The 22,759-nt window shown below is 37.5% G+C and overlaps 1 protein-coding gene across 1 annotated transcript in view; it reads right to left on the bottom strand.

Moving 5' to 3' along the window:
- CDHR3 (cadherin related family member 3) overlaps positions 1 to 22,759 on the bottom strand; it is a 47,339-nt gene that overhangs the window by 1,317 nt on the left and 23,263 nt on the right. The window contains 9 exon segments of the mRNA XM_075205275.1: positions 3,973 to 4,021; positions 6,388 to 6,419; positions 6,875 to 6,894; positions 10,719 to 10,894; positions 16,127 to 16,377; positions 18,096 to 18,267; positions 20,238 to 20,467; positions 21,401 to 21,499; positions 21,614 to 21,716. Coding sequence (XP_075061376.1) covers positions 3,973 to 4,021; positions 6,388 to 6,419; positions 6,875 to 6,894; positions 10,719 to 10,894; positions 16,127 to 16,377; positions 18,096 to 18,267; positions 20,238 to 20,467; positions 21,401 to 21,499; positions 21,614 to 21,716 — 1,132 coding nt within the window.

Genomic DNA, 22,759 nt, shown 5'->3' with positions numbered 1-22,759 from the left:
AGGGCCAGACAGATCAGGACCATGGAATTGTTACTGAGTAGGAGTAAGAGGAGAAGAGATAGAATGAAACCACAAGCTTTTTTTTTAATGCATTTGACATTAATTAATTATTTAGACCAATTATTCATGACATTATAAAGGATGAGGTCATAAGCAGTGCCTTTATATAAACACCATGAAATTATCTTAATTAGCTAGGTTAGGTGAATGAAGTGGAAAAAACATGGGAAACTCAGTTTTGACTTCTCCTTCTGTCCAGTAATAGTTAAGAAAAAGCCTGATCACATGAGTAAATATGTTGAAATAGGTTGTGTGTTATTACAAAAGTTGTTTTCAATGTTATGTTGTAACAAATTTATTTTAGGAACAAAGTGCACAGTGGGGGGAGGAGGAACACTGGGAATATGGATGGAGATGGTTCCTGTTAATAAAAGTTGTTTTGTTTTTTTTGTAAAGATTATTGTTGTATTAATCAAAATGGAGCACATTTAAGGAAACTGATACTCGAGAATGGTAACTTTCAAATTAAATTGAGTTGTGCCAAATAATCATCAAAAGGTGAGGTGAACAGCATGACAAAAATGTAAGTTCTTCTGTTAATCACAGTGACATAGACCTTATTTCTTAATTCTAGGAAAATAGGTTTTTATTGTGATTACCATTGTGATTTCCATTATTCTGGTACAAATTCAGCAGGAAAAGTGGGATTAGAGACTTTTTACATTTTTATTTGTCAAGTTGCATTTTATCATGTTAACAATTTATAACTAACACGCTAGTTTTAGGAGTGATTTATCAGACCTGAGAGTACTTGAAGATTACTGCGATGGATGACCCCAGGTCATATTTGCTAGCAAAGTAAAGCAGGTAAAAAGAATACTCATCAACTAGGATCTGGTGTATTGACATTATGTTATGACAATTAATGCCAGACACATTAAAGAAACCCTAGGTGGGGGCATGGCCTGGCATCAGATGATGGAAGATGAGTCTTCTGCTCGCTTCTGAATCGAGGTGTTTAAATCTTACTTCATCGGGTAATCCCATTTGTCAGAAGAACTTCAACTTTTAAAACAGTTGGTTTACATCTGGATGTGCTCTTTAAAATTACTATTGGAGGGCCCAATGTTATTTAACATGGACTCCACAGCTTGATGTGGGTTGACAGCTAATGCCCGCCAAAAGACCTGTAAGCCATATTGCTATTTCCACACCACCTAACATTTTTTTTTAACAGTAGTAAGCACACCCAAGACAGCTTGTTTATATGGGAAGCAGTGGCACCTGGTAACCATCACTTGTCCTGTTTGTGAAATACTGTGTTTCTGGACTCTTAATCCTGACTACCATACTTGATGCAAAACATGTCCCCTCTAGCCTGAACTACATACCAGGCTCCTACTCCTTAGATGATGACTCCAACCAGAAATTACCTGCTTATCTCCAGGGAGGAGGCCCAAATCCTTCAGTGTGTGCCACATGGCTTCCCTCTCCAGCCACTCCATCAGGCATTGGGTCTCCTTCGGTGCAGGCCTTTTCACCTCTCCAGTGCACCACAATGTCTGTCTACTCTTCCCAATCAGACCTGGACTCCCAAATAGCTCTACCCATCAACCACCACAGTGGTCTTCTTCAGCCACCACTGCACCTGGACTAGCTGCGCCTTTAGAGGACTTCTCAGCACCTACTAGCAACACCAGCAGCTCTTCAGCATCTACCGCCCTGCACCAGCTTCACTCCCTGACTTTCACAATCACCTGCTGATCCTCTCCTCAGCTGACTTCCAGAAACAAAAAAACTCACCAGCTTGACTCCTTTGCCTTTTCACAAACTGATGCCTCACTAGCCTTTGAATATAACCTCCTACCCTCTCTAAGTGTGGGTACCTTTTATTCTTTCTGTGTTCATTGAGTACCGGCCACACCATGTACCCCACCAGTCCTCTCTAGATTCCAATGGCTAACTTCACTCCTAAAATACGCCTACGGTAGGAGTCCTACCAGTTGTTGCATTGTGTTTACTTGGTTTATCAATGTATTAACATTTTGGCACTTTGTTCCACAAGTGCCTTATGTATTGGACCCTTAAGATCCTCCCTTTCTAGTGTCCCCTACTTCTCTTTGCCCCCAGGACCCCTGTTTTTGCCAGGACCCCTGTCTCCATTCCTGAATCTAACACTTACCTATATGGACATTCTCCTATGTATCATTCTCAGTCTTTTAACTTATATGATCCACCATAAGCATCAAAGTTCTTTTTCTCAATGTTAATAAATGCCCTTGGAAGAGAACACTGGTGCTGCAAGCCCTGAGAAGGGGAAGTGCACATACAGATCTTTCCCAAGAGATTCACTTCCACACACCAGATCCTTCCCCCCAGGGCAAGCAGTACATGCAAACCTTTCATGTCACAGTTAGTAGCAATCCCAGGGATTATTTCCAATCCTGATGTACAATTCTCATAGTTTTTGCTGTATATATGCACCAGACTTTCAGCCTTGCATCAATTTATTCTCCAAATACATACCAGGACTTGCTTTTTTTGACTGCCTTGGAACAGTTAAGGAAGCAGTGTGATCCTGAGGGGTGACTTCAGTATCACTTTAGATCTACGTTAGACAAATCTGTGCAAAGTTTTCTGACTAAAGGATTTCAAGGATTCCAAAAAACCTGCAGAACTTCTTAGGGTTCAAGACTTGCATGATTTGTGGAGGATTATGCACGGCTCTTCTAAGCCATTTACCCACTAATCAAGCCTACATGCTCTATAATCATCGATATTCTTTATCTATACAGACTATTATTTGACTAGGAAACTTTCTGATTCAGGGACCACCTCCATTTCCTGAATCTCACTGAATTTGTGACTCTGTCAATGATCTAGGAAGCCAATAAGGCATTGATTGGGGGCAGGTTGATTAGTATCACCATAAACAAAAATAAAATGGCTACGTAGAGAATAGCAGACCTAAATCCCAGATTAATACTATTACTATGAAATATTAATGACATTCAAACAAGAAATTAGCACATCGCTTAGCCTCCCTTTGAAGTAACTAAATGCCATACTCTCAGAAAATGCGGGCAATTCTCTAAAATGGCTCCATCAGCAGTTCTACAATAACGGCAACAAAGCTGACTCCATCATCACATCCAAACTACATACTGAGTGCGTTCATAACAGAATTACCATGATAAAGAACTGTCAAGGCCAACCCTTTTAAGATCCATGAACAATGGTGGAAGAATTCTGCTTCTTCTCCTCTCATCTACACAACTTAGATGTGGTGCACCCAGACCCGCGTAAGGCTACAGCTGCCATTGATCAATATCTAAACTTATGTCACTTACCATGCTTATTTCATAGCCAACAAACTGTTCTAAATGCTAACATCCTGCCTAAGGAGGTCTCTCAAGCCATCAAATCTTTGAAGGCCACCTTGACCCCTGTTCCAGATGAACTTACAGCACATTATTAAAAAAGATGTATCAATATTCTGGCTCTGATTTTAACACAAAGATGTATTGAGAAAGGGTATTCAGAAAGATAGTTCATTATGCTTCACTAGATCTAAATAAAAAGGACCTCTGCAACAACATCCAAATCTACCTGTTTTCCTCTGACCTCTCCCATTCTGAACTATCTTGTGGTTCCAACTATCTCTCTGCTATCTTCACATTGATGTCTCATCACTACCTAAAGCTCAGTATCTCCAAAACAGCCCTTATTATCTTCCCTCTTCCCAGAGTCAGCAACTCCTCTCAAATTTACCTCACTGTCAACAATACCACAGTTTTCTCAGTCTCCCAAGCATGCCGCCATGTTGTCACATTTGACTCCACCCTTTGCTTTATTCCTCACTTCCAGCTTCTCTTCCAGTCCAGTCATTCCCACCTTTGAAATATTGCTAGAATACATGCATTTTCACCCAGGATGCATATATATATAATTTAGTATATAATAAAATCTTACTTGGGTCTAGTGCTTCTCCATCAAAAACAGTGTTAACCTTGGTCATTTCCTGTGGAGTAAGCAAAATATCTGCTGTGATAATTCTATTATATAGTTAGAAAACCATTGAAGCATATTTCTAGAATTTACACAAACAGATTAGTGTGATGTTAAATACCTTCATGTCAAAAAAGACAAAAGTATTATAGGAGTGATACCTTTATTGGCTAACCAAAAAAAATATTATTATATTTGCTAGCTTTCAGAGCACAGAGGTCTGAAAGCTAGCAAATATAATAATATTTTTTTTGGCTAGCCAATAAAGGTATCACTCCTATAATACTTTTGTCTTTTTAAACAAGAAAGTATTTAACATCACATAGAATTTTTTTGCTACACAAACAGATTAGGACATGTAATGGACATACAGTATGTAGGACACCTGTAAAAGTGAAGGAATGTCACCAATTACCAAAATCTATTTTGAATTACTGTGTACTACTGTGTCATATTGCCCTTCTTTTATTAATAACAAATGCTATGTCTCCAATACTAGGAAGTATTAGTATTATTAAGCATTATGCATAAAGTGCCAACATATTACACAGCTCTTTAGAGAGGATGTGTAATCATTCACATCAGTGCCGGTCCCAGTGGCACTTACATTCTAAATTATCTACCACACAAATATTAAACTACCAGTATCTGTAGTGTGGAAGGAAACCCACACAATCAGCGAGAAGCTAAAATTCCACACAGATAGTGCTCTGATTGTAATAGAGATCGTCGCCCAATGCTAACTAATTGTATGGTTATAATAATATAGTTTGAACTGCAAAATGGAGTTTGCATCTGATAATAATGTGCTGGATTTAAAGCCCCAATAGTAGTAGGTTAATAAGCCATAGTGGTCCCTAAGGTTAAATACATTATTTAGGTCACTGACCAACAGAAACTATTTTTAGCTATAAAATAAATAGTCCTGTCTACTGTACACTTCTTGTTGAAATAGTGCTCCCATTTTTTTTTAAATATACAAAAATTTATGATTAAATTTACTCAGTCCAATTCTTCTCTTTTATGCAAAATACAGCAAAACAATTATAACAACCAAGAATACAAATGCTATTTCCCCTTTCCATAAAAATACAATATTCAGTCTACACCAGTGGTTCCCAAACTTTTGCAGTTTGCGGCACCCTTAGAGTCTCCAAATTTTTTCAAGGCACCCCTCCAAAATAATTATTGAGCAGTCCTGTTTTAGAAGTAGTTGGGTCAAAAAATTGTAATAAGTATTTAGGTCAGGACAGAAATACTTATTTAGTTGTATGCAAAAATGCCCCCTCTGCATCCAGACACTCTGCCCTCAGGCACTCTGTCCCCTCTGCATCCAGACACACTGCCCTCAGGCACTCTGTCCCCTCTGCATCCAGACACACTGCCCCCTCTGCATCCAGACACACTGCCCCTCTGCATCCAGACACACTGCCCTCAGGCACTCTGTCCCCTCTGCATCCAGACACTCTGCACTCAGGCACTCTGTCCCCTCTGCATCCAGACACACTGCCCTCTCTCACACAGCTCCCTCTGCCCTCTGTCACGCTGTCCCCCCTCCACTGCCCCTCTCACGCTGTGTCCCCCTCCACTGCCCCCTCACTCTGTGTCCCCCTCCACTGCCCCTCTCACGCTGTGTCCCCCTCCACTGCCCCTCTCCTGCTGTGTCCCCCTCCACTGCCCCTCTCACGCTGTGTCCCCCTCCACTGCCCCTCTCACTCTGTGTCCCCCTCCACTGCCCCTCTGACGCTGTCACTCTCACTCTGCCCCTGCTGTCACTCTCACTCTGCCCCTGCTGTCACTCTCACTCTGCCCCTGCTGTCACACTCACTCTGCCCCGCTGTCACACTCACTCTGCCCCTACTGTCACACTCACTCTGCTCCTGTCACACTCACTCTGCCCCTGCTGTCACACTCACTCTGCCCCTGCTGTCACACTCACTCTGCCCCGCTGTCACCCTCCGCTGCCACGATCCCTGTCACTCCTGTGCCGCGGGCCAGACATGGAAAAAAAAAAAAAAGAACACATAAACTTACCAATCCGCGGGGCGCTAGGACCCAGCAGCCTCCTCTCTCCGCAGCAGCTGTCACTGAATATCGACGTCAGTAACAAGCTGCGGGGAGAGGAGGCTGCTGGGTCCCGGCGCCCGGCGGATTGGTAAGTTTATGTGTTCTTTTTTTTTTTCTATGTCTGGCCCATGGCACCCCAGTGACATTGACACGGCACCCCTGGGAGCCGCGGCGCACACTTTGGGAACCGCCGGTCTACACTGAATCCTTAAACTTAATGTTGCACTGTCATGGAGGACTCCCACTTCATACTATGATAATGAAGCATTTCAGTTCACTGACAATGTTATGTACAATAAGGACAAATCTTACCCAGAAAATATCTTTTTTAACCTTTTTCTTTTCTGCAAAAAAATATATATATTAAAAATACCTTTATATATGCATGTTTATTTTAAGATAAATATCAATTAAAAACATAGGCACTATTTATAAAATTTGCAAAGAAATCTCACAAACATTTAGCTGTACATGGACAAATAACTCTCACTTCCTAACTAAACCTACATCTTCCCCCATGTCCCGGTTTTCTTCCCTATTACCTATTATATTACCTATTTTTCCTTATTACCACACTGGTTTTTGGCATCACCATATCATGCCTTTGTTCTGTTGGGAGAAAGCATTTGTGTAATAAGCTGGCTATTTGTTTTGCTGAAAGACAAATACACATAGTTGTGTTTACAGAAAGACAAATACGCATAGTTTTGTTTACATTAGTCTTAAAGGGAGTGTTCAACCAAAATGACACAACGAACTGGCCATTGTTGCACCCTGGTTTGCAAATTCCTATCACTACAGTCTGGATATGGTTTTATTCTGTAATTCAGTGCCACATAGAGAAATGGGTTCATCAACATTTATAGGCTCATCTAGAACAGGGAAAAGTTTTTCGGTTTAGAGTTTTTTTTATGGTAATTGCTAAGTGGCATAAAATATACCATAATTAGACTCACCCATTAATGAAAACAGCTCTCCTCTTAAAACTCAATGGGGGGTATTCAATTGTTAGTGTTAACGGAAAAAAACGAGTGCTCAAAAAATCTTAGCGTTATTCCGCGAGTAAACTACCATATTATCGCTTTTCTCGCGCAATATTACCATATAAACGGTAATATTTTTTGAGTGCTGGTTTTTTTCCGTTAACGCTAACAATTGAATACCCCCCAATGGGTCTGATTTATTAAGGAAAGTAAAGGGGAAAAAAAATTAACCTTGGCAAAACCATGTTGAATTGGAGGGGGATGTAAATTTAAAATGTGAGTACAGATTTATAAATGAGGTAGAGTATGTCCTTGATCAACATTTAATGTCAGTGTAAAATTAAAGCTATCAAGTATTTGCGTCCTACAATGAAAAACAGCCAGTATTTTCCTTATGGGCAAAATAATAAACTAATATGCACCCCTTGCATTGTAACATGGTTTTGCCCAAGTTCAAAGTTACTAATCTTTTTGCTCTACTTTCCTTAATGAATCGGACCCAATGTGTTATACAATTTTGATTATAACTTGATATCCAGTTTAAATGTTCCCCATCTGTGTAATTTTAATAGAATATAAATATCCCCAGGTCAAAAATTTCAATTTCAAATTATTACTACAATATGCATGAACAAAATCTGGTTTACAAAAGCTATTTTGTACATACCTGCAGGATTTATTCTGAAAAAAAAAGTTACATGTGTTAATGAAAAATGTATTACATCAAATAATGTTTCAATCTTATAAACACTGATCAAAACATTTCATATAGAAATACACTGTCATGTAACAATTTATAGCTTTAGGTTTAATAAAAGTTTATCTCTCCAAATGACCGGGCGTAGAACTAAATATTGACACCACATAATAGCTATACATACCATAAAAACACTGCATCCATCTTTAAACATTATTGTGGGCTGTGGTGAGTTTGAAAAATAACAAATCAGACACATGAAATGTCCTTGTAACCATTGTTTCTACACTATATATATATATATTATCAGTCTCTCAGTATTATATCCAGTGCTTGTAGTAAGGTTCATCCTGGCTGATGGCCTAGCTATTATAGTGTGTTAGATACACTGTCTAGCCGATCATTTTTAATTACTACATTATTTTACAGTTCTTCCTCTGTTTCCTCTTAACAGTGTAATCAATCTGCATACAGCCTTACCCAGTGGTCGAAGTGGAAATTAGAAGTGACCGGAAGTGACGTCCCGGTCGTCATGATGACGGCCAGGACGCTGGGCCAGAGAAGAGAGCGAGTCGCGGTGGTGCCCGGATCCGCTACGGCTTGTGACCCTACAGTGTGCTTAATAGTATGATCAGACGCATTTTGCATAATTATGTAATTTTAATATACTGTAACTTTAAGTTACAAACTGCAAATATGTTTTAGAAGTTGATATATGTAACAGCATGGTGTCAACTAAGCTTTCTGAGGTACAAAGGTCATCACTGCATCTTCCCCTATTGCTGATATCTTAGGATAAATTCCAAATCATTGGATCACCCCAAATTATTCTCCCTTCTCCCTTTTACAAATTGATGCTAGAAAATGACTGATGTATTAAACATCCGTGAAATTAAAAGTGATGAGCTTTACTTTGATAAATGAAGAAATACATAAGAGTTACTCTTTTGCAAATGGTTCTGCGAGGCAGAAAGTGCCATGTATAGGTAGTCCTGGAAACGTAAAAAAGGAATTGCACCCTCACGTTCCAAGCCATGCACAAGCTTGTATTTGATGTTTTATTCCAGGGTTACGGCAACGCCCAGCTCCCGTGGCACCCACATGGCACATTGTGCAGTTTTACCAGGCACGCCGGAGCTGCTTGCTCTTAAGATGGACTAAATGGATCTGCTGCGCATGCAGATCCTCCTAGGTTCTGTTGCGGAACTGAAGACACGTGTGCTGACAAGAGGTGAGTCACACATACGGCTGCCTGCATGTATATGAAAGCGAACTAGGGCAATAGTATGTTCCATAATGTGAACTGGGACAATAGTATGTGGCATAATGTGAACTGGGACAATAGTATGTGGCATAATATGAATTGGGGATACAACTATGTGGCATACTATGAACTGGTGGCACTACTGTGTGGCATAATATGAACCAAGGGCAATACATTGATACATTTCAAACCACACAACTATGAATGTTGTAGGTACTAATTACATAAGTTGAGAATATGCATTACATTGGTCCCATTACTAATAACATTAGAATGTTATTAGCATGATAAAATAAATAATTATACATACACATATTATATATATATATATATATATATATATATATATATATATATATATATATATATATATATATATATATATAATCTATATGTACCAATGGAACACCTGATTGGATTTTAGCCTGCACACTGATAGAGAAAGGCATTTTTCTGCCATTTGGATGTGTATGTAACAGCCAGGGGAAATTAATATTACCAAGATCTCTGTTAAGTTAAGATGATAGTGACCATGTAATGCTACATCAAAAAGTGCCAAGGATTCCTTTTAGAAAAACAGGTTTTGGTTACCAACACCCAATGTGATGATGCAGCAAATGGTTTAGTTTCTACTACAGTCCATTTGTGTGTGAGGCTTGTTGAACCCTCGTCACTTATTTGTGTAAATACAGTAATTGCTACAGTGTGTGTTGTTATATATCCCGTGACAGACATCTTGTGTACACATATCCTGAGCAGTAGCCAGCCTACATCCTGTCGGCACCAGCATCATACTGCGCAGGTGCTCAGCACGCAGACTTTGCCATGCACCAGCCTGGAGTTATTGTATAGAACCTTCTCCCATGATGACATCATTGCAGGGGGAGGAAATGGAACTTGTGAGAATGGCCCTGCTATAGTATTGTACTGAACAGATAGGTCATGGGTAGTAAATTTAAGAACACTACCTTGATGAAAAAACAATTATTGCAATTAGGTATTTGTGACAACAAAACTGTTACCTATACAGCTAGATAAATCATACTTGCCAACTCTCCCGCATTGTCCGGGAGACTCCCGCATTTTGCGAGAGTCTCCCGGACGAGTGTGGCAATCTCCCTGATAGGAAGGGGGAAAAATTTAGTTTAAACGCCGCGATTCACCCGGAATCGCGGCGTTTAGCCCCGCCCCCACTGTAAAATGACGCGATTTGCGTCATTCCGTCACGGGGGCGGGGCCAAAATGACGCGATTTCGCAGCCCCGCCCCCTGCACGCCCACGTCCCAGCCGGCATCTCCCGGAAGAAAAAAAAAAAATGTTGGCAAGTATGAGATAAATTAATGCCATCCTAGAATACAGATAAAGTTTTATAATAAGCATATTACTGGAGGGTAATTTCTAAATATCTCTAAATATGGGAAATAGGGTTAGAGTGCCTTTAAAAATTCTGGTATTAATACAAAGAAATTTAGAGTGACAAAGAAAGTAGAGAAGTTTTTTATTGTAAGAAAAATATAAACTATATCATTCAGAATTAAATTTCAGAACATGCCTGCCATGTCTATGCATACTGTCTAGATGTCTAGAATTTCACAGATTGATACATGTGATTTCTAATTCTGCTGAACTGTTAAAACAAGCCTGCTGTTAGACACATAAAACTGCTGAGAAATGTATGTAGACGATCTAGTATACTCACAATGGTTCAGTGTTTGGCTTGGGGCTGCCTCTACATGGGAAGTATTTTGCAAGAAGGTAACTTAATAATCCAAGGAAGCCAAGTAGAAGCAAACAGCCAATTGTGACTACGAAGGGCACGTACCATGCAGTCGGTGAATACACATTTTCGCTTTTAACAACATATATAACACTTGGCTGTGAACATATAAACAAAAAAAATATTTTAAATACAAATATAAAGAAACTTGGATCTTAGGGAACTTGATGTTATCTAAATAACACCTGCTTTCACCTAGTATTTACGCTTTCAAAGAGGTGGAAAAGGACACAGTTTTACCCCCTAGAAACTGCACCTATGCACAAAGCCACAGCATCATCTTATGTAACAATTTAGCATTATCCAAGTCTGGAAATAGTCACCAATTAATAATACATGTATACTGCCAAGCCTCTAAGTTTGTAAGCCTTAAAGGTCTACGCTCTCTTCACTTATTGGTCAAATATATAGCTATGGAATATATATAACTATTTATGAAGAAAGATGATATTAAATTTGCACTGCCACTTATAAACATATTTTACTCCCAATATGTTATGGTGGTAGTTAAAAGACTTTTTATAAAACAGACTATTTACTAAGAGGGTGGTGAAATTTGCCACATAGATTATTTGTCCTCCTAATGTAAATGTAAATTTAGATCCTTTTCTTATGCTCCAAGATCTAATTAGAAATATATGGCTTTATCCAAGTTTAACTTTAGTTTACAAAAAGTCACAAAGGATTAATTAAATTTAAAAAGAAATTCATTCAGGAACATCATGCATATATAAATGGGTTCCTCAACCATCTCATAATAGAGGCGCTGAGTGCTTTTGGAATTGTTAATATTATAATGTTTATATAGACTGGGGTTTTGCTTGTGAAGGGGATGCCCTGTCTCACTCTGTCTAGTCTTATTGAAAACATGAAAGGAAAGAGATATGACTTTGCTTATTCTAATTTTAGCCAGAGGGTCTTTGTACAAGAAGTCTACACATATAAAACACACATTTAGGTTGCATCCAAGTTACAAAATTTTAAATAAATAGCAGCATCACTTATGTTAAAGACATCCCATGTGTCTAATAATACCATGACTCCAGAACCCATATTGGTAATTCTGAATTAAAGATTCATAAAGTGATGCCAAAGCTTTATGTTTGTTACCTTAAGGGTAACGCCACTGTTTTGCCTCATTACAATCATTATGCTGGGTTCTAGAGCTACTGGAATAACTTCTTATACATGAAATAAGGCTTCTGCCTAAAAATGCCTGTTGACAACTAACAAAATGTACTGTTACTATTTTCTACTATTTTCTACCGTCAGTACAGTTCCACAGTTACAATTATAACAATGACAGCAATATTGTATTTTTCAGTTATAAACAGGTGATTTCAGTCAAAAGTACTATTTAAGTATCAGGGATCATTACAGTAAGTTATAGTAACCCTTTAATAAAATATTATTCTAGAAACACATAAACAACATTACAAAAATGTTACAAAGTGCAAATAAATAAGGAAATTATAAATGAAGAAAACAATAGAATTATGACAAATGATTCACAAGTTAAGTGAATTAAGTTATGAGAAAAAGTAAATATTTGTAATACTATATCATTTGTAGGAATAAATTGTAAAATATTGCTGTCATGGGCCTGATGTCCAGGATTAACATAAGGCACCACTAGAAAAAAGTGACTTAAACTAACCTAATCTTTTAAGAAATCCACTATCTACCTAGACACAGTATGTTCCTTACTTCCCTAAGTGAGCAGCATCATATTGATAATCAAATTGTGAGGTGCAAAATTATTCATTAGCCACCCAGTGCTCAGGGCATCCAAATATCATGCATACTCACTCACTTTTTATTAATAAGAGAGCAGTAACATTCTGCAGTGAGACACATGAGATCTCAATGCAGAATAGGAAAGCAATTTAGATAAGGAGTTTATGTATCTGCCCGAAAAGTTAAAATCTGCAACACAAATATTCTTTATGTTTTGTTATGGATTGGTAGGTCAAGAAGTTGGCGTTTGCAGTGGTGCACAAGTTTAGCCAGATCAGCTGCCTTCCTCGCATTGGCAAGAAAATTAAAATGAGATAAAGAGGTGGAGGAAGTACATTGACGGGAGCATACTCTGATTTGCAGAAGTTTCCACAACATTTTTCTCCCCCAAAAGGTTTTTTTTGTCCACCTTTGATGATCAAGTCTCACCCATGTATTGTTATATATTTTTATTGTTTTATTTTTTTCATATTTTCTACCTTATAAATGCATTTCTGCAGAAAAGCACATTTCAAGGCATATTTCAATGAATGTAATAAAAAGCTTTAAATATACAAAGTAGCACATGTAATAAACACAATCCTGATGTATCCTCACTCCCATAATTATTTTAAGACATACATGAGAACAGACCAAGCAGTAATTTAGGAGAAAAACAGAAAACTAAATTATTTTAGAGGGTGCTCCAAAAGTGGAACTGGACTTTGCAGTAAGATTTTGACTGTTTCCATTTGGTGCATTTCAGGTGTACCGCAAACTTATGCACAGGTTGGTTTTCTTGATCATTTCCAAGGATATTGAAGGAGGTGTACATTTGAAATGCACCAGGTAGACTAGGGAAACTTGTGTCATAATGAAGCATTTGTGGGTCCACACATTTGTGGTTCATCAATTATCCTTAATAATTATCCTACTTTTAGAGCAGTTCAATCCCCCCCTCCCTTCAAACACCACCAAAAACCCATAGGCTTTGCTATTTAGTACCTCTTGATTATGCTTTGTGCCTACATGATTAACTGATTTGCTTTGGATGGATAGCTCTCTGTTTGCTGTGGTAATAATTTTATGGAGATCAATAACGGGAATATGCTTAATACTATAAGCTTGTAAACAAGCATCTTTCAGGTTTTTCGTTAATGCCCAGTCTTGTTTTATTTTTGTGTTTGTTTCAAATTGTAAAGGGCTGCAGAGTATTTTGGCACTATGTAAATACATGTTATTAATAATAATAATAATAATAATAATAATAATAATATGAGGGCTTAGACCAGTGATGGCTAACCTGTGACACTCCAGGTGTTGTGAAACTACAAGTCCCAGCATGCTTTGCTAGTAGATAACTAGTTGATAGCTGGCAAAGCATGCTGGGGCTTGTATTTTCACAACACTTGGAGTGTGACAGGTTAGCCATCACTGGCTTAGACGATGATTTTATTTGCTGGAAATCATTTTTGATGGACATGGGGTGAAAGGACATAGACATGGAAAACATATTTGCATAGCTGCCTTTTTAGTTTTGGAGTCTCTGAACTCTTATATATGGTTTACAAGTTGGACAATTTTCAGACAGACAATAAAGCTCATTTAAGGAAAACATCTTATTATTGCTTGGATGCTGTGGTTCAGTGTTAAGTGTTGTACCGAAGTACAATGTTAGTCAATTTGACCTAGTAGGAAACCACAATATTTCTATGGTTGTTGTGCTAACAATTCTTTCCACCTTTATGCATAATTGCATCTTAGATTGTAAGCTCATTTGGCCAGGGTCATCTTTACCGTCTGTTTTATGTCATTGTATGTAATTTGTAGCATATCATGATCCCCTCATGTACAGTACTGCGTAATAAATCAGTGTTTTATAACTAAAAAAATAATTATTATTTAACAGTCGTTATACCTTTGGTGTAGATTATATCCAAAATAAGCAAATGGTTAGAAACCTGCATTATACAATAATATGTATACAATAGGTATACATACAGGTATACAATAATTGTGGCTCATGTGTCTAATGTCTGGCCTCAGTATTGCCCTAGTGCCAAGCTGTGGTGTGTGGAAAAAGCATAATTATCTTTGTCACCTAGAGAGCTCAGTAACAAATACACTATATCAAGTTTCAATAAACGCCAGTAAATACACATCCTAAAGCCTTAATTCAACCTCAGACAAAATGTGATTGTGCGATGCTGTGAATGTTAATCTTCAAGTGATAAAGGAATTGACTTTGTTCTATTAGTGAAAGGAAATATAAACAGACAGTTTAAAGGCTGCCATTAAAAACACCCAGAGGTAACAGTGTGGAAAATTTAAGTCCATTCAGTCAATTATTTACAGTTATGGTGCAAATAAAAAAGGGTTTGGACTGTGCCTCATTGTTTTCTTTTTATGCAAACACAGTTTAAATGACATTAAATAAATAATAATTTGTACAGACAGTACATTGAGTGTAATAATGCACAACTGTGTAGCACATTACTGTGTGTTCTACTGCTACGTAAAGTGTTGGGTAAATAAATGTCTACTGTACAGAATTTATTGTGAGGTAACGTCTCAAATGGTCTACAGGCTCAGATTCATGGAAACTCCACACCGACCAGAACCTAGGCAGCAGAACTGCAGAGGAGGCAGGTTACCCCTTTTAAGTAGAACCCCAACTTTCAAGTAAACATTTAACATTGGCTTAGAACTTAAAACAATCCTGAGATTTACTTACCAGGAGTAGGCTGTGCACTGGATCTGCCACAGTCATCAATGTCTTGAACTGTTCCAAACCACTTTGCTCCATATTCCTAATACTCTGCTTCTTTCAAAGGCTCCTCTCCTCTTTACTTCCCATTCATTTTTCTAACATTATTATTGGAATATTTTATTTAGTTTTAAAGTTTTTTTTACCCCTCTCAGCTACTGTAGATCTTAACTAGGGGTGGCACTACTCTGATGAACCAAGCTTAGTGCCAAAGTCTTTCATACATTTTCAGACAATGGACAGTTTTTGAATGTTTTGGAGAAGGTCCACTACTGCAAGGAGCACACACAGTAGGCGCTAAGCATTTTTCTGCTCTTAGGTTGGGCACTGTGCTCTGTCCAGCCTGAGCTGCATTTAGCTATACGCTGAATGCAGCATAAAAATAATCTGAAATATGGATCAATCGTTTGTGGAAAGTAGTACACATTGCATTCAAAGTGAATGCTGGATAAACCATTACTGCTATTTGCTGTATATTCTTAAAGTGATGGTTTATCCAGCGTTTAGTATTAACACCATGTATACCTTTCAACAGGGGTCAATGAACACTATTTCCGATCATGCTTATGCTGCAATCAGCATGAGACTGAACACAGCTCAGGCTGAATGGATCATGGGCGCAAGTGCAGTATAAGAGGTTGGATGAAGAGTAGTGAGATCCTAACAGTAAAAATTGTGTGTATTCACAGAAATCTAGTAGCATAATCATTGCTCAAAGGCTAAGTTGTTTAAGCTCTATCAACCTCCTACATTCTGACATCGTAGACCATTGACTCATTGACAATTTTCTTAACATGGATCTGAAAAAATATATAGCTTGTGTCATCCCAGTTCATTATATACTTACTGTAGTAGTTGTCGTAGTGGTGGTCAGTCCAGGAACATAAACATGAATAAATAAAGACACAGTTCCAGTCTGAACAATTCCTGTTGATCTTGCACCACCCGATATTAAATTGCCATCTGTGATGTAAACTCTCAGGTTATAATCCCAAACAGTGTCCCGACCTCTAGAGTAATCAAATGGGAGAGCAAGGACCAGGCTGGTAATGTTGGTGCCAGCAGAAGGTGAGAAAGCAAAATGGTTGTTTATATTGCCTGCAAATCACATGAACAAAGATACAATGTTACATACAGTTACAGTATTCACATGCATAGTTTACTAAGGTAACTATAGATTGACATTGAAGTGTTCAGTTATTGTAAAGAAACATACAAGTACAAATATGTATATGAATGGCCAATAACTCAACATCATAAAGGGAAACTCAGCAGAAAGTACATTTTTTTTTATAGATTATTAATTAATATTTAGCAAATGTGTTTTATCACAATTTCTGAATGCATTTATTAACTTGATTCAAGAAAATCTGAGTCCCTTGTAAAAATGGATCAATGTGCGGGTTATAAATGTAGTGTTATCCTTGCCCATCTCTTTTATTTTTTAATTCTTGATGATATACAAATTTGTGCCTTGTTTATCCATTATGACTTGATCCACCATGATTGCTGTCTCTGACCATAATTCTGTTATGTTCATATATCTCTTACTTGCATTTTATTATTATTATTCTCTTTGCAGATGATACCCAAATCTATCTTTCCTCTCCAGAACGCTCACTGTCTGTGTTGACCCACGTTACTGACTGCCTTTCTGTTATTTCCTCCTGGATTTCCTCTCGCCAACTGAAACTCAAACTTGCAAAAACAGAGCTAATAATATTCCCACCCAGCAACAGAAGTTACCTACTTGACATATCTATTTCTGTTGACAACATGACAATAAACCTTACCCCCCCAAGCTTGCTACCTAGGTGTTATCTTTGAGCCAGAACTATCCTTTGTTCCCCACAATCTGTATTTAAATCCTGTTACATACATATAAGAAACATTTTTAAAATACGCACATATCTCACGCAAGACACTGCACAACCTTTAATTCATGCACTCATCATCTCCCGCCTTGACTAATGCTAGTCTGCCCAGACTCTCACCCTTACAATCTATTTACATCAAACAGCTAGACTGATTTTCCTTGCAAAATTTTCTTGCTCTGCTTACTCTCTTCCTCCCCTCTGTTCTGCGCAAGATCTGCGTCTCTCTTTCAAACTCATTACTTGCTCTCATTCCTGGATACTGGACTTTTTACAAGATACATCCACACTGTGGGATGCCCTCTCTCGCACAATAAGACTTTTCTCTAGTCTCCATACCTTCAAGCGTTCTCTGAAAACCCACCTCTTCATGCAAGCTTATCAAATTCCTCAACCACCCTCTTAACCTCCCTATGCTACTCTACCCCATTACCACCCCTCTACACAGTTCACACAAGACTTACATGAGTTCTTCTTATATGCAAACACCCTCTAACCCTCTGACTAACATGGGACCGGATTATATAGCCCACTAAGCACTTTTTACCCATTACTTATCCTCATGTATCAAACTCCTATTTACTATAGATGATAAGGTTGTGAGTAGGGCACTCTGATCTCTCTGTCTGTCTGCAATACCCATTTTATTACTGTGTAAAGTGCTACGGAATATGCTGGCACTATATAAATAAATGTTAACAATAATAATAATAATGATTAAAAAGTTGCCACTGGCAGGGATTTTAACTAATAATGTGCTGTGTGCCTCTTTATATTCACATTTCTGAGATAGTATATATCTGAAATATGGCTGGTGAAATACCAATATATCATCATCATCATTTATTTATACAGCGCCAACATATTCCGTAGCGCTTGTAAAAATATATTTTACATCCTGTAGAAATGAAAGGCAGACGGAGATAACACAGAATGTAATACCTGAATTAAAAGAGTAGCTGAATGAGCTGGGCCCAGAATCACGATCTGTACAAGTCAGCTTGAAATTCTGAATGTTTATTCCTGTTGCTTGATCCACAGGTACATATAATGTGTATGACTTTGGTGAACAAATGGGTTTTTCATCATTAGCTTCATATACATTTACTGTCACCTAAATAAGAAAGAAAGAAAATCAATTACTGCTTCAGGTGTGGAGGGAGAGCTATGTAAACGTTGTTTATAAATTACACATATTACCATAAAGATTTCAAAGGGGTAAATTGGGGGCATTAGATACCATGGGCTAGATTTACTAAGCTGCGGGTTTGAAAAGGTGGGGATGTTGCCTATAGCAACCAATCAGATTCTAGCTGTCATTTTGTAGAAAGTACTAAATAAATGAAAGCTAGAATCTGATTGGTTGCTATAGGCAACATCCCCACTTTTTCAAACCCGCAGCTTAGTAAATCTAGCCCTATGTGTTGGTCTTGAAGACATGAAATGTGACATAATGAACAACTTTGTCTGAATGGGTTTACAGGCTCCATGTGCCACATTATATGGGACCATGTCACACAGTCCTCCAGTGAGGAAGCTCACTGCATGGCGAGCACCCTCACCTCTGAAACTGCACACTTCCAGGGTGCAAGAAGTATATTGTCTGAAAACAGAGGAGCAGCTGAGTTGTTTTACTAGTTTTCCATCTTCAGATGACTCATTTATCAGATTTATAATCCATACTGCAACTTCAACTAATTACATGGATTTAATTTCCAATTTTACTCTGTTCTTTCAACCATATATTTGTATCATCAGGCCTAATCTCTAGAAAAAATTGGTGCTGTGCCCACAACCCAGGGATACAAAAATATAATACTTGGCAATAAGCACAGAAGGAAACCAAACGGATAAAGGAATTGTGAAGTTGTGGACAGGCATGTACAAAAAAATGAATTAGAGTACACTGAAGAGTGCTGGAGACCCCGATCTGAAATCAGTGTGTACTCCTAGTGCCCATGTAGATGCCAGTTTGTCTCCATAAGTCTTTTGACAACAAGCACTAGATTGTAAGTTGGCTAAAAATTATGTATATGGTGCTTGTAGCTGGTTAACATCAAGTCATCAGTCAAAGTCTTTATTGTGAGGATCCACAGCACAACATAGCAACATATGTGAACAGCAAACCAGAGCTATGCACATAGTTCAGGGTATATAGGTTCTTTCAGTGGAGAGGTGTAAGTCTTCCACCTGCCCCACACACCAGCCAAGACTAAACTGTATTTTTAATTCTTTAATATGCCCAAATCCCTCCCCTATGGGTGGGACTTCCTCCTGACTCCCAGGAGGTTATTCCTTTACTCAGAGGTGGCAGTTTCTCGCTCTGCCGCAGTTCTTCATAAATATGTTTGCGCTATAAACAAATAAAAATGGTAAGGCCAGGATAAAAACAATAGCCGCTGACTAAATTAGGGGGAAAAATAACTAACTCTTTCTAATTTCACGTAAGCATTTGGAATTGCCTTATGCCCTACTGGAACAGAGAGAAAAATAGGGAAGAATATATACACTGTTAAGAAAGCAGATTGAAATAGTCAAACAGCTTTACTTATATAAAACCTTTCTACAGTGATGACCTTTAACAAAAGTGAAGTAAAAATAAAATAAATGTGAAAAGGTGCAGACTACAGGTGAGTCTATATCATGCCCGGATTTACATTTTTTGCTCCCATAAGTGAAGTTTGTTGTTCTGCTCAACATATCAGCTGTCACATTGCCGCTGAGCGTTATGGTTCAACGCCACTGCTTCCCACGTCCCACTGAACATGTGACTAAAACAAGAATATGTATTCTGCCAATAATTTAAATAGTTGTTAGACATTATACTGGTGATAAATTGTAAGATGAGCCAATATAGTACTGCCACATTGGGCCTATGCCTATGTGGCCTTTCCCAAATCGGGGTCTGGCTACTTTGCCTTAGTAACAAACTAAATAGCAATTATAAAGTATATGATTCTAAAGCAAAAAGCAAAATTGTATGCAGTTGATGAAAATGGAACATCAATTACAATAAACTGCTATCAGACCCAAATATATGTCCCAGTTTTGAATGTCATATATTTAAATGGTAAATATTCTTACTGAAACTGTAGAAGACTTGGATCCAGAGTCGGTAGCTTGTATTGTTAATAAATATTGTGGTGAATATTCGTAATCGGCATAATCGGCAAGCATCAAAATCCCTGTACTTGGATTAATCCAGAAAATGTTAAAAGCACCCAAAGAGCTGCCACCACTGACAATCATGTATGTGATCCCAATAAAGGGGTAGTCTTTGTCTGTAGCATAGATGTAACCAATTATTGATTGAGCTGTAATGACAAAACCATGCAAGCATACACAGCATTACTATAATGAATACCTTACAGTAAGAGTAATTATGAAAATATTTAATTAAATTAATTATTTCTAAAATATATGAGCTGCACAACCTAGAGTCCTTTTCATGTGTGCAGCTGTATTCTGTTATTTATTATTGATTATTCTTGTGATCAAATTATGTTAAAACCAGTGGTTGAAGTGGTCCATAATATATACAGCGGTATACTGCTTTGATTGTAAAGCTATAAAAATAAATTCCATACCACCACTTCTAAACTTCCACTTCGGCCACTAGTTAGAATATTATGGACCTGAGTCATTAAGGAAAGAAGGCAAAAAAAGGAGTAAATTTGATCCAGGAAAAACCATTTTATAAGGCAAGAGGTGCAAATTAGTTTATTATTTTGCACATAAGTTAAATACTGGCTGTTTTTTCATGTAGCGCACAAATACTTAATAGCTTTATTTTTACACTGAAATTTAAAGTTGATCTAGGACATCTCCTAGCCCAACTATTAACATGTCCCCACATTTTAAATTTCCCTCCCCCTCTAATTCAAAATGGTTTTGCCAAGGTGCAAATATACTCCCTTTTTTGTTTTGCTCTATATAATGACTCAGGCCCTATGTGTGTAATGTTCTCTTAATATGTGCAATTTACTTACACTCTATTTGTTTATTTTAATGTTTATGTAGAAGAGATATCCATTTATGAAATACACATTACGCATTAATTAAAAACAAGTTTGTTTTCATGCATGTGATTGCACTGGGGCCTATAACTACAAGTTTCAAAGCGATTTAAGATCATTGCTATATTCCAAGCCCCAAGTTACCATTTGATTTGTTATCTTAGGAGTTCTGAACCTAAGCAAAGTCTTTATGGTAACAATCCAATTCTGGTGCTATCTATAATTACTTACGTGGAGTGAGTTCAGAAATATTGAACACATAAGCAGAGCTGTTGAATACTGGGGGATATTCATTGACCGGTATTGTTTTCACATAAACAAAGATATTCTCTGCAAACAGAGAAGCAAAGTAATTAGTGTATTACAGTTACACATAATACAAGAATTAGTGACAAAAAATATTTATTATAGTGCAACAAATGCTACAGAAAATAAGTTACTTACGCTTGTAATATGGAGAGGCCATGTCCTGTACTACAATTGTTAAACTATATTCATTGCCAACAGCTATGTTATTTGGGTCCTCAAAGTCTAGGTTACCTGTCAACTGGAGCAAAAAATATATAATTATGAAAGGGATGGATTATATGGGACAAACTTAAATCAGCAGCACATGAGAATGATTAGTAAATAATAATAATACCATTATTTCAGATATTACTACTATTTCCCTTTCAGAATTTAGCAGGTTTAAAATAGTGGTTAACAAAATCAATCTAATGTTAAAAAGATAACAACTATGGTTGCCTAATTAAGAATGGTCACGTACAAGGTACTAGCATCCCCATCGTTTGGAGGGAAGTATCAACACTAGATTTCTTCATAGTGATATGGGTGGATATTTCTGATAGGGCGAAAAGCCCTATTGCTGACAAAAATGTGAGTTTTCACCAGAGATAGCGCTTATATTTGCTCTTACAAATACATAAAAAGTGTTACTGCTGGTGCTAACAATGTCATAATATTGGATAAAAATGTCAATACTAAGTTTATCATTACAAGGGGAATCCAAGTAAATAAGTATTGAGACAAGTACAGGTACTGCCACAGTACGGCCATCGAGGGACAAAACCATTAAAAAAAATTCTTATTCTTTAGCTGAGTGCACACTATAGACAATTACTGCGGATGTGATTTCTGCAACGATTTTACCAAGAACCAATAAGCATGCAGATATACGTGTACACACCTATATGGTTTACCTTAAGAGCCAATAACTGCATCTCTCTTAACCATCTGCTGAAAAGATCGTGACTCTGTACACACTCTATACAGATCTGTCTACACTACTGGTTATGAGTGCATTTTAGGCACTTCCAAATTTGCCTGACATAGTTGATCATGATTTTTAGGAAGTTCATAAAACCAAATCAAATGATACAATGTGCTTTGGTATGATAAATTATGATAGTGGGAGCGTACACACTAATGCGATATATGACCAAATGATCATTTATTGTGTCATCCCCCTAATAATTTTATAAAATTACTGTAGTATGTACCCAGCATTTGGAATAAAGCATTTTAATGCATGCATACATTAAAATATATATATATATATTATTTTTAAAATAAATTAGATTTTTTTTC

Source organism: Mixophyes fleayi, chromosome 4, assembly GCF_038048845.1.
Source record: "Mixophyes fleayi isolate aMixFle1 chromosome 4, aMixFle1.hap1, whole genome shotgun sequence".
Lineage (NCBI taxonomy): Eukaryota > Metazoa > Chordata > Amphibia > Anura > Limnodynastidae > Mixophyes > Mixophyes fleayi.
This window is presented reverse-complemented; position numbering and strand designations above follow the sequence as displayed.